The sequence below is a fragment of the Arachis hypogaea genome, chromosome 2, assembly GCF_003086295.3.
Source record: "Arachis hypogaea cultivar Tifrunner chromosome 2, arahy.Tifrunner.gnm2.J5K5, whole genome shotgun sequence".
In the NCBI taxonomy this organism is placed as follows: Eukaryota; Viridiplantae; Streptophyta; class Magnoliopsida; order Fabales; family Fabaceae; genus Arachis; species Arachis hypogaea.
The window spans coordinates 94,159,136-94,173,272 of NC_092037.1; the positions used below are offsets into that span (position 1 = coordinate 94,159,136).

At 28.2% G+C, this 14,137-nt stretch overlaps 1 protein-coding gene across 1 annotated transcript; it reads left to right on the plus strand.

Annotated features, from left to right (window-relative positions):
* The first annotated feature begins 2,252 nt into the window (after window positions 1-2,252).
* Window positions 2,253-3,728, plus strand: LOC112728505 (UDP-glycosyltransferase 72D1). The gene has a single exon (XM_025778671.1). The coding sequence runs from the start codon at window positions 2,253-2,255 to the stop codon at window positions 3,726-3,728; it is 1,476 nt and encodes a 491-aa protein (XP_025634456.1).
* The last annotated feature ends 10,409 nt before the right edge of the window (window positions 3,729-14,137 follow it).

The window sequence follows — 14,137 nt, forward strand, 5'->3', positions numbered from 1 at the left end:
TATAATCTATCATTCAAGAGGAAAAAAAAATATTTTTATATGAAGACAATTATAAAGTCTTCGTTAGAGTATCTACCATAAATTTTTAATATATTGAAAGTAATGATTATTTTTTGGTTTAAGAATATTAAGAACTCAAGTAACAATATTGGTATTTGAAGCTATGATATTGAGTTTATAAGTGTTTTAGATTGAGCCGTTGAAATTATCAGTAGTCGGATGCAGTATCATTCTACAGTTTGATGAATTTCTCAATAGCTATCTAATTTTGTTAATTAATTAGAAGTGTAACTTAGTTTTTTTTTGGTCGGATGAAGTGTAAACTTAGTTTAAACATGGTTGATTATGCACAATGAGGGTACCAAGCTACTTGAGAGTAGCTTCAAATATGCCCTGCGATATAATTGTGTAGTGTTTCGTTTTTTGAGCTTCGGTCCCGTTTAAAATAAAAAAGAAGTTTGGAAAGGTTTGGGCTTCCATATAAGCTAGAAATTTCCTCTATAGTCAGTTTATGTTAGATATGTCTGTTTTGTGTTTTGTAAGGGAAATTGTCCATAAATGATAGCAAAGGGGATATTTTGGAATTTTGAATTTTGTACTTCGTATAAGGGCTGATGCATGCAGCTGGAAAAGCATGAATAAGGACTTTGAGAGTTCTGAAAAAACAAAATATTAGAAATTTGGTCACCTCACCCGTTCTAATTGGTTATGAATAGTATAAAATAATATCACTATGCAGCTTGAAGTTTCTAATGTATAATGATGACTTTTTATTACCTAAAAAGTGTAGATTTTAAGCTTAGAATATTACTTGTTTTGTAGTGATAAATTTAGGTATAGACAAAATTCTTTGTACTATCAGAGGGAGAAAAAAATATGCTGACCAGTCTTTTGTACTAAACAAGTATATAATATTTATCATCTATAAAGTTCGGATATCATACAGGTATGAGACACGATATAAATTAATTTTAATTTTTTTTGTAAGACGGAATAACATGATATATATCGTATTAAACTATATTTTAAAAGAATTATAATAATTTTTTGATATTTTTAATATTAAAAAAAAACTAATATCATTAAATATTTTTAATGTCTTTTTTAATTGTATAAAATATTTAAAACAATTTTTTTAATAAATAATAATATATATTATTTTAAAATTAATTTTAAGAATATAATAAAAGAATAAGATTGAACATGTCAATACATAATAGTATTTATTATTTAGGTGTGTTTAAATATGTTTAATTTTTTTTTTTTGTTAAAACACAATTGACACATAACAGATATATTAGATGAGTATCGATTGTGGAATGAGCATTATGTCTGAAATATGTTTGAGACACAAATCTAAATACTTCGCGCTTCATAGTTCATCAAATTCAATTGACGAAAGATTCAAATCAAAGTATCAAGTCCTTGTGTGTGCAAATTCATTACAGCACCAACACAAAAATTAAATTTTGTTTATAGTAAAATTTAAATAAGTTTGACATCAATTATTCTATTAACCGTTTTAAAGAAATGTTTATAGATTATCATTATCTCAAGTTAGCTATAGGAGTTGAACTTGAAGCTCTGTGAGATTAAAATCCATTTCTTAATAACTAGTAACTATACCAACCAACTTTTAGCCTAAAAAGCAAAAACTAATTCAATTAATTCGCATTTACAAATAATATTCTAAGGTATCAATTCAATGAGAATAACTGGTTCAACTCGCACCAAGATTTTCAACTTATTATATTCCAATTCTCGTGCCCTGAAAAATCTGTGAATTATTCTCACGAAAAGCCTTTGATCAATTCACTGAAAACTGATTTTGCATTTTGTGCACCTCTTTTTCTTTTTCCTTTGTTTTTTGGGAACTTCAAGTCTTCATTCTGCATTGAATTTTCACGTTTTACCAATCACATTTAGTTGTTTTATTTTCCTTCATTTGTTGTGGTGTTATCATCAAGCAATAGTGCAATATAAGTTGGCTTGACTGGGAAGAAATAAAAAAAAATGTAACATTATCAATGCTGACTATCTAAATCACAGCAGCCTAAATATTTAAATAGGAGGATTATTATTATATTAAAAAAATGTTGAATGAATATTTATTAAAATAATAGATTACTTCTATTCTTCAACAAATCTCACTTATAAAAATAACAAGTTACTTTTATTATTCATCATCAAATCTCACTTCATCTCTAGCAATAGTTTCATTCATCATTCCACTTCTTCACATCTCCATAACCATGACAATTACAAACTCTTCAACGAATCATTATCATGCTGCACTTCTATGTCCACCAGGTATGGGTCACATAATCCCTTTTCTTAAACTTGCCAAACACCTTGTGTCACATACCATAATTACCAAAGTAACCTTATTCATAGCTTCAATTAACAACAAATCTTCTAAGCCTCAAGTAGAAACAAATATTCTTCAATCATCAATGAAACAAGGCCTCTTTGACGTCATTCATCTGCCTCCTATTGATGCTCCTGCTAATGCAAACATGGGAACAAAGCTAGCAATCATAATGAAAGAATCAATCCCATTTATTTATCAAGAAATCTCAACCATGACATCACCAAAACCAACAATTCTCATCACCGAGCTATTTGGATCACTAGTGCTACCTATTGCTGAACACTTCAACATGTCAAAGTTTGTATTTTGGCCTTCAAGTGCATGGAATGTTGCACTTTCACTTCACACACCAACATTAGATAAAGTTGTGGAAGGTGAGTACACAGATCAAGAAGAGTTTATCCGAATCCCTGGTTGCAACCCCATAAGCCCTTGTGATTTGTTCTCACCATTTCTTGATAGGAATGATCAATTGTATCATGAATATCTTCCAATGTGTGAGGAGTTAAGAAAGGTTGATGGAATTTTTGTGAACACTTTTCTTGAGCTAGAGGCTAAGACAATCTTAGCTCTAAGAAGTGGAAAAATATACAAGGTACCAATTTATCCAATTGGACCATTGATCAGGGAAGCTAAGAAGCAGAATTGTGACGATGAAAATAGAGATCATGTTATTGATTGGTTAGACAAGCAAGAAGAAGAGTCAGTGATATATGTATCACTTGGTAGTGGATACACAATGTCACATGAACAAATCAAAGAGATGGCTTTGGGATTGGAGCTAAGTGGGAAGAAATTTGTTTGGTCTTTAAGGCCACCATCCACAAAAGCCGGGAACGATCGTTATCTCACAGCAGGCGAGGATGCCGGATCGAATGGCGTCCCTAAAACTCGAGCATCAGTTAGTGCTTTCCCAGATGAATTCCACAAGATACAAAACAGGGGTTTGGTGATATTGGATTGGGCACCACAATTGGAGATTTTGAAGCATTCATCAATTGGAGTTTTTGTGTCACATTGTGGATGGAACTCAATACTAGAGAGTGTGTCATGTGGGGTTCCAATTGTTGGGTGGCCTCTGTTTGCAGATCAATTGATGAATGCAGAAACGATGGCTAAAGAAATTGGAATTGGAATTAGATTGAATGTGGCACAATCTACAAAAGTTGTTGGAAGTGAAGAGATAGGAAAAACTATATGCAAGATAATGGATAAGGAGGACATTGAAGGTTGTGCAATGAGGAAAAGGGTTAAGGAGCTTAAGCACATAGCAGAAAAAGCTTGGTCTCAAGATGGTCCTTCATTTTGTGAAATGACAAATGCATTTGTAAAAATAAGTCACACAAATGGGGTGTGATTAGTGACAACTCTAGTGTAAGATTTCTATGAAGAAATAAAATATTGATGAACATGTTTGCTTGAATTTTTTCTTTACAATTGTTGATCCCTTTTTTTGTTTCTGTTATGCTTGACTAACTAGGGAAATTGTGAATCCAGTAACCGTTTTAAATTTTACAAATGAAATAAAATTAAAACTAAAGCAGCAGCAACTACTTTCTGCTGTCAAATTTGACTTTTGAACGTGTTTGTTTATATTTTTCTTTTCAATGACACGAGCGAATCATTACTATATTCCGTTGCATGATGCATCATTGTTTAAAGTAACAATTTATTGCTCTAGTCAAACGATTCCATATTAGTATAAAACAAACATTTTTAATTTGAATAGTCATTTTTTAGCCAATTTTTTTATCCGACCTTTGACGATTATTTTGAAGGACAAAGTGTTTTTTTGACAGAAAAAAAAGAGCTCCAGTCCCGGTCTCTTAACACAATGGGATAACATGATTTCTTCATCATTTTTATCGTTAATTCATAATGAAAATTACTTAGATGGCATGTTTGGGTGATAAGCCGGATCACAGCCAAATTAGTTAGGAACCTATTTGTCTTTAAATTTAAATTGATCATGGACTTATTTATTTTTATTTTCTCTGACAAACAATATCGTTTTGAGGTCAAATTGGTTGAGAGTTTATTTATCAAAAACTTATTTTTCATAAAAAAAAATTTAATATAATAATTTTTTTAAAATCAAATTTTTATTGTTATGATATTCATTATATTAATTTTTTTAATAAATTATTAACTGGACAGTATAATAAGTATAAATTAATTAATAAATTGTTTAAATTTAAAATATGATTTCTTATGAAATCAAGTAAATAATTTTAAATGAAATTTTTAAATATATAAATAAAAATGATGTAATTAAAAACAAAGGATACTAGCGAAAATTAAAATATAATTAATAAACTTGTAATATAATTTAAAGAAAAGCAACTCTGTAAATTAGTAATATATTACTAGTTTTTTTGGATTGTAATTAGAATTTAAAATCTCTTCTACTCTTTTGTAATAATTTCATCATAATACTTAATAAATGAGTGAATTATTAGATATTAAACAAGTAACATTCTTAATGCTTAAAAAATAATAATTTTTTATGATTATTTCATTTAAAAACATTCAAAAAATTACACAATAAAAAATCATGAGAAGTGATATTAAGTCAACATAATTAACTAGCACATACTTTAAAAAAGGTTGTCAATTTTAATAATAATACAATGTTTACATATATAAATTTACAAATATTTCAATCTAAATAATTATATATGACTATAAATAATATTCAAAGTCTAGTATAAATATTATAACGATCGTTATATATGTCACATATCTGACATATGTCAAATAAATGTGTTCACTGAATTTTAAATTGTCTTATAATAATTTTTTATTTATATATTTAAAAATTACAATTAAAATTATTTATTTGGTTTTATAATAAATTAGATTTTAAATTTAAATAATTTATTAATTAATTTATACCTATTATACTAGATATTTAATAATTTAATGAAAAAGATTAATATAATGAATATCATAATAATAAAAATTTAATTTGAAAAAAATTATTGTATCAAAAATTTTTTTAGGACAAATAGGTACTTAAAAAATAAATCACTAACCAATTTGGCTTCAAAACGATATTATTTTGTTAGAATAAATGGGACATATAAATTCCTAATTAATTTGAATTTATGGACAAACAGATTCCTAATCAATTTGACAATGACAACATGACACTTAACGTGCGAGCTCATCACCAAAACGTGTCACTTAAGCAATTTTTCGTTATAAGTTAACGACAAAAATGATAGAAAAATCACGTTGTCTTATTATATTAAAGGATTAATGGTCAAATTAATCCCCTGAAAAATAGTCCGATCGTCATTTTCGTCCTCAAATAATTTTTTTAATTAAATTAATTATTTAAAGATCTAACATCAATTTCGTTTGTCTTTCCATTTCTGGACTAACAGTTTCTGTCAATGGTTATACACGTGAATCATTAACTGACACGTGTGTTGACAATTGCATGCCCAAATAGAGGTGGATAAGATATGTTCACTACATTTCGTCAAAATAGTCCTTGGCCCCATTTGTATAAACCCTAATCCCAAAATCCACAAAGACATTAACCCATCTTGTTGAGTGGTGTTGCAGTGGTGCAGAGCCATTACCTAGGTTTAGAAGTCATGATACGGAGTGCTGGTGGAGGACGAAATGGTGGGTTGTCGCTACAATCACTGGGTAGCTTCGGTTCTTACTCCTCCATGCCAAGAAAGAGGATGAACATGGAAAGAACCTATTTTTATGTGCTAAAAACTATGATTAAGAAATCTGGGACACCAAAAAATTCAAGAAGGTTGTTTCACACTTGTCTAACATTTTGGTTGAGTTTAAATTGGTATGAATTATAGTTTTTTTGAATTCCTTCGCCATTAACGTGGGATTCACTTTTTGCCCTTGACATATGCAGAAAGATAGCTATTGTAACTACTTTAGTTGAGTAGATGTAATGAATATGAAATTTTTGAAGTTGCAAATAATAAGATAGAAGTAGAATTTAAAGTTGAGAATAACTATGAAGATTGGAAAGTGAAACTAAGTTGGAGAACAGGTAGTTTGGAAACTGAAGTCAGAATACTTAAGATGTTAGGTATTTTCATATTTGTTGGAGTAATAGTGTTTATGTTAGTGATATGTGTTTCAAATGTTCGTAATATAAAAAAATCAAGTATTATTTAGAAGTTATTAGTTTACATTTTTAAATGTTCAATTTAGTTAGATATATTTTGATTTTGTTTATTTAGTTAATAAATTGTGTCTTATGATATGGACTTAGAGTTTTCTTTATTTTTATCTAATAAGAGATTATAAATACCTCATAAATTATTGTACTCGTCATTCAGTTATTAGAGGTGTGAAAACCCTTCTTTTTAGTTTCATGCTGAAATCATAGTGTGGACAATTAAGGTTGAATGAATCCCTCTCTTGTTGTATCAGAAAATTGGGTAGAAGGTTGAGAAGTCCCTTCAATTTAATTCCCAAACTATGGCACAGACATGTTAGGTTGAGGAGTCCCTTTCTTGTTGCGTCAATAATTTGGTTAGAAAGTAGAGTGATTCTCTTTGTAGTCAATTTCAGTCTATTCCTTTTATTTTCTATTTTAATTTCAATGTATCTTTCTATTCTATTTGAACTCTTGTCTTTTGTTTATCCTCTTTTTTCTTATCATTTGATATCAGATATCAGGTATTAGATTAATCTTTATTAATTTATATTTGTTCTTTTTGTGTCAAAAAATAAAAAAGAGTTCAATGTCTCTCGCATCTTTTTATATGTTCTTGTCATTACATGTTCTTGTCATCTTTGTCTGCCTTGTGTTTCATTATTGTTTTTGTTATTCTTGTTGATTTCAATATTTAAAAAATAAAAAAACATACAATGCAAAGAGAAAAAAAATAAAAAAGAAAAAAAATATATTTTCCTTATATTTGTTCTTTTCATACATTGATTTTTTAACGACAAGATTTGAGTATGAATCTTTTTTGAATAGAAGGAGAATGATACGTGCTTCAAATAATGTTCGTGATATGAAGAGATCAAGTATTATTTTAAAGGAAAAGTCTAGGGGGCCAGCAATTTTTGTGATTGTTAGCCATCAACTAGCCATCAATGATGATTTGATGGTGTAAGATTGGTGTGAGATTTCATCTAATGGCTCACCTTCCTCTGCTGGTTACATGCTGGCCAAAATTCAATAAAACTGCTGGCCCCTAACATTGTTCTTATTTAAAAGTTATTAGTTTATATTTTAGAATGTTCAATTTAGTTTGATGTATTTTGATTTTATTTATTTAGTTACTAAATTGAGCTTTATATTATTATGGGATTAGGATTTTTTTATTTTAACCTAATAAGAGGTTATAAATATCTCATAAATTATTGTAGTTGTCATTCAGTTATTAAAAGTATAAAAACTTTTTTTTTTTATTTTGTGATGAAACCATGGTGTGAATAATTAAAGTTGAGTGAGTTCTTTTTTTATTGTATCAGAAAATTGAATAAAAAATTAAGAAATTCCTTCAATTTAATTATTAAATTATGACGTGAACAAATTAAATTGAAGTTAACTAATTCTTTGTTTTTGTCTCCAATTGCAGACTTCTTGAAAGGTTGAGATATGGGCTGAGAAGTGGGCTGCCGAACAGGTTGGGTTGTTGGGAAGAATCCTTCAAGGATTGACTATGCGTGTTGGGGGTTGGGAATGAACTTTCAAAGGTTGGCTATGAGTGTTTGGGCTTGGGAATGGACTTTAAAGGGTTGGCTAGAGGACTTTGGTTGCTGATTTAAGAAATTCAGGAGCTAGTTGTGAAGATTTAATTGTGTTTCAGGCTGTGATTTGGACTGAGCTTAACTTTGTGGTTTGGGCTGTGGTGAGACAGTGGTTGTAATGGAGTATTGTTGGGCTTAGACATGGGAAATAATTTGGGTCTTAAACAATATCTCTTATTAGGATAGAGGTATTTGTGGCTTTGGATTTACAAGTGCTGATTTCTAAAATAACCAACTCATCCTACCGACCAAAAAAAAAAAAAAAAAAATAAAAAAAAATAACCAACTCATTCTCATCCTCACACATACACTCTACCATAAGTGTCTATGAGACTCCATACACAAAGTAAACGTTTATCAAATTGTGATTTTTTCTACCATTCTTGATCATTTTTAATAAATCAGCATCTACTTCTAATTTTTTCAACCCAACTTCAATTACATTCTCAATATTTTTTAGAAATAACCATTTACGTCTGCATCTCTTAATTTCTTATAATATTTTTTTACAAAGAAAACATCCAACGTATCTCCTTCAACCTTCATTAAAATCTCTATATTGTTTGGTTCATAAATTTTTTATTTATTTTCATCATTTTTAAACTTTTCACCATGATAAAAAAATAAATATCATTGAATAATCCTCCATTTACAAATAAAAATTGATAACAGTCAATCACATAATATACTTTGTTTTTTGTTTCTTTTATATTTTATAAAATGTAAACAATTTAATCATGTTTTAACAACAAAAACACAATAACGGCCTTAATCAACATAGAACACCATAACACCAAATCCTACCATTAATATGAGCAAAACAAAAAAATATAACAATCCACACAATAAATATTTGGTTCCATGAAAACAGAGCATTCACATTTTTCAACCAACAAATTAAACATAAATTTGTAAAATCCTAGTAGCAACTATCCTTAGCAAGGGCAGCCTGCGAAGAACGAGCGTTGTCACACTCGGTGGAGCGTTGTTGACGATGACTTTCTCAACCCTTCCAATGAACGAAACTCCGATCACCTTCTTTCTTGGTATTGTGACGTTTCTATGTTTTGATTAGTGAAAAGAGAAGAGTGAAAGAGTAAAAGGAATTGTAAATGGAGGTGAAGAATTACCTCAATAATAAGAAAAAGATGTCGCGTTTCAATACCACACACACCTTAATACTATAAAATGGCGTCGTTTTATCACTATTTATTTGTCACTTAACGATACACGTAGAAAAACGTTAACGAAAAGTGTTAACTTTATAACAAAAGGACAAACGAAATTAATGTTAAATTTTTTGAGTACTAATTTAATTAAAAAAATTATTTAAAGACGAAAATGATGATCGACCTATATTTTAAGGATCAATTTGACTATTAACCCTATATTAAAAAATAGAGATTAAATTAAACTCTTTTTTTAACATGTACTTTATCTTTCGAAATAATAATCAAAAATCAGATTAAGTATTTATTCATAAATAATAAGAACTAAGTACTAAAGGAGTAAAAAGAAGGAAATGGCAACGCTGCCCCCATCATCCACGGAATCATGCAGTTGCTTTCACAACTTAATGGGCAGGTCTTTAAGCAACAGATAATGGGTCGTGTGCCATGTATGAAGTAGGTTTTGTGATTTATTTGTTTGGTTCAATGAGAAAAGTTCACAATCTTCACTCATAATAAGTCATAATATTGCAATGCACATACATACCTATTCATATTTTCTAACCTAGTCACCATTTCATTCATCCTCCAAATATTTTTTTCCCTCCACGGAGAGAATCATCAGTTCCTTAGGCCATGCTCCAAACAACAACGTCACTTCCTATTAAAATTTTAAAACACTGCCATGCAAATTATTTATATATCTATAGTTTAATTATTTTATTAGTCTCTATAAATCTATAATTTTTTTTAATTAGGTCTCTATACTATTTTTAATTTTATAATTAAGTTCTTTTCTTATAAAAAAATATTAAAATTAATAGAATATTTCTCCCAAAATACATATAGTCAAAGATCTAGTTAAATTTTTAATTATGAATACTTTTAATTTGCACAAATATATTCAGCTAATTCTAATATTTTCTACACTAAAAATCTAATTATAAAATTAAAAACAGTGTAAAAACCTAATTGAAAGGAAAAAAAATATATAGAAACCTAATTAAAAATTTAATAAAACTGTAGAAATTAATAGAATAATTAAACCTATATCTATATATACTAACAATAGATAAGCAAATTATGCTTATATAGATTATTATGTTAAATTAAATTAATTTTATTTGAATTATTGCATCACTAAAATATACAATTAATATCCTTTGATTAATTATATTAACTAATGAATATACAAATTATCTTTTTCGTAAACTTTCTAATAATCAATAAAATAGATTTATCATTCATATTCTTTGTATAGTTAGGAATGGCAATATCATTCAAACTCGCGGGTACTTACTCTATCTTTATTCATTTAGGGAGAGTAATTACCTACTCCACACCAAAATAAATTTTTACTGGAACAGATTCTTAGGCAGGGTGGGACCAGACCGAGTTTAGGTAATATTTGCTTACCTACCCCGTTATATATATAATATATATATATATATATATAATATGTAATATATGTAAAATAATTAGTAAAATGATTAATAATATTGTATTGTATTTAAATTTTTACTTTAATTTATGTTATGTACGTAATGATGGTTATATAAATTTTGAAATTTTATTTTATTTATTGAATTTTAATAATTATAGGAGCGGGTAGAGGCGGGACGGATACCCGCAGAGGCGGGTTAGGATTTAATTTTCTACTATCCGTAAGTAGGAGTGAGACAAATTTTATGCAAGTTATTGTAGGACGAAACAGAGTCGAATAGAACAAAAATCCACTTCTACCCATCCTATTACCCCTTATGTATAGTTATAGTAACTATTGATATATTGATTATCCTTCTAATAACAATATTCAATTTACAATTAGTTATTAATTATAATTACTAGTCTTAATTATTCATTTATAAAAAATTAAGGTGTAAAACTTACTATTAGCGTTAAAGGTTTAGAATTTAAGGTAATATATTTAGTACGCAATTTTTTTAAAAAACTCAACAAATATTGCATTGATTTACCTTTAATAAAATTAATTATATTTATATTATTATATAATTACTTATTTATTAAGAATTTATGGTTTATAATTATGGGTAGTAAAATTTGAAAAAAAAATCTCTAAAGTGACAATATTAGTAAAATGGTAAAGCGATACTTTAATTACCTTTAAATTTGTAACATTTATTTTCTGTGAGCCTCACTATCTTAATTCAATAGTGATTAATGATATACTTTTTTCTCTGACAATACAACTTTAAAGGAGCCGGATCCGTAAAACTTTAGAGATTTAGGATATAGGTTTAGTTACTAAACTTACCAATTAATTCATGTATTTTATTAGTGAGTAAGGACAGATTTGCCCTGAACCTAAATCCGAACCTGTCCCAATCTGCAAAAAATCCTGCTTCAAAGTATCTACGAGTTCCGTTATGAATGTCATTAATCTTAAATACGTTAAGAAATTGGAACAGTTTTCTTGTCTAGCTAGATTTTGTGATAAAATTCTTTTATCCAAACAATAAAAAAAAGCACCCAAGACAAGGTGCAATCAAGAAAAGAGAGAAGGGGCAACTAGCCAACTAATGCAAAATAGTTGGCCAAGAACATATGCTTTGTTATATATATGCAGGTTTGAAATAAGAACTACACAGAGTAAAAAAATAATATTAAATTAAACTTTCATAATTTGTTTTAGTTTATTGTGAAACAGAATATAAAAAACACTAATTTTTATATCTCTATTCTTTGTATTTTATTCTCAGTGTTCATGTTTTATCCTTGTTTTCAGAACTAAAGGCAGCCATAATAATGAATGTTAAAGTCGATTCCTCACATGGCCGGCCGGAGGGAGGCAGTTCAAGGCTCCAAGGTCCTCCTAGCAACACTTGATGTCTACCCTCTATTAGATAACACTTCACATGGAATTAACGAAATCCTAGATCAAGAACCTCAGCCGCCAAATATTCTTAAGGCCATGTACTAGAGCTAGTTTTTCAAAGGTCTTAATAAATAATAACAATAAATCCTTCGTAAGGTTCATCTAAATCCTTCACCCTGCTTCTCCATCACTAGAGCCTATTGGATCTGAAAAGTAGCTTTGGAATCATGATCATAGATCTAACATTTTCAACGTGGCAGTTAAAATCATCAGGTACAGTCTAAATAAACCTTTCAATAGTTGTATAGTTTTTTAATTAATTACAAGTATAAACTTAGTTTAAGATTATATACCTTGGAAGTTGGAACTCCACTTTTAATTAATAAAATCGACCAAAAACTAAATTAGCATTTCTAAGTTGGCTGAAACACCACCTACTTAATTCCATGCCTAACTCCATAATTACCCCCGAAGCTTCCACCTCTACAGATTGATATCAGTTGCTATCAAAGCATCATCGAAATTGGTAGTTGCCTAAAGCCTTAAGTCGTTAAAAAAAATTGTGGATGTAGCCTTTTTTTTTTGCCCTTTTGGTCTTGATGTAGCCAGCTTCAGTTGGTAAAGTTTGGGTCTGTAAGCTAGGGGCTATTTTGGAATTTTGAATTTTGTATGAGTATTGATCTGCTGAGTGAAGATCTGAAATTTGGTAAGTTCACCAATCCTAATGGGTCGTAAGTATTGTTAAGTCAAAAACTCAAAATGTTATGCATGTAAAAAAATTAACTACTAAACCAATTATTATGTATTTGTTTTTAAATATACTTAATATTTTACCATTTTTTAATTAAATAATTAATTTCTAAGATAATCAAACGTGTTATAATAGAATAGTCAAATTTACGATAGATGAATAATCAAGTTTATTTATAATAGTATAATAAACTTTTTATTATGAGATATGTAAAAGTTGATTATTGGTAACTGATTTTTAATATATACGTAATATAGTTGATTGTAAAATTGTAAAACAGTATGATTATACATCATTATGATGTTTCTATTATTATATAATTAAAACTTTTTATTATTACTTAAAAGAGTAGGTTTGTTTAACTTAGAATATAATTTGTCTTGTAGTGATAAATCTAAGCATAGACAAAATTAGACTTTCAATTTTTAATGAATGGATTCCTGTGTATCATAAACAATAATAAATAAAGGGAAAAAAACAACTGAAAATGCTGAGAATCCTTTGTACTTAAAGTAAAACTAACCTAAAATGCTACTAAATAAAGTATGGAATATTCACCACATCCAACTGACAAAAGATCCATAGTTTTAAGTACTTTAAGTACTAGTGTTTGCATTTTGCAAATTAGCTGAACAACTTCATTCCAACACCAATTAGATCCATGAACTCAAATCAATTTCCGTACACCTCAATAAAAAATCATTTAATTTTCTTTATAATAAAATTTAAATAAGTTTGATATCAATAAGTTTGTTGCATTATTGATCAGTGCTACCAAAATAAGAAACAGTAACTTTATTTTTTAATACAAGGTAAACACTTTCGTTTTTCTTTTGGTATTCTTTTCCAATCTCTATCATTAATTGAAATGTTAAATTTTCATTAATTAACACATTACCTGATCTAAAATATGGTTGGCACCAACGAAAAAGTCCAATGCAAAAATGAAGACTTGAAGCTCCCAAAAACCAGAATTGGAATATGAGATGAGAATAGTAGCTGAACATAGGAGTTGAACTTGAAGCTTTGTGAGATTAAATAATTAGTCATCAAATCTGTTATAGTAAAATAGTCAAACCAACAATGACCAATAAATAAACTTGTTTTTATAGGTATAATATGTTAGAAAATTATTTAATTTTTTAATTTGTTTATAGACAATATATATATATATATATATATATATATATTAATTATAATCACAAATTATGCTATTTTAATTAAATAATTTATATAACGGTGATCTCATTTATTGTTATAAA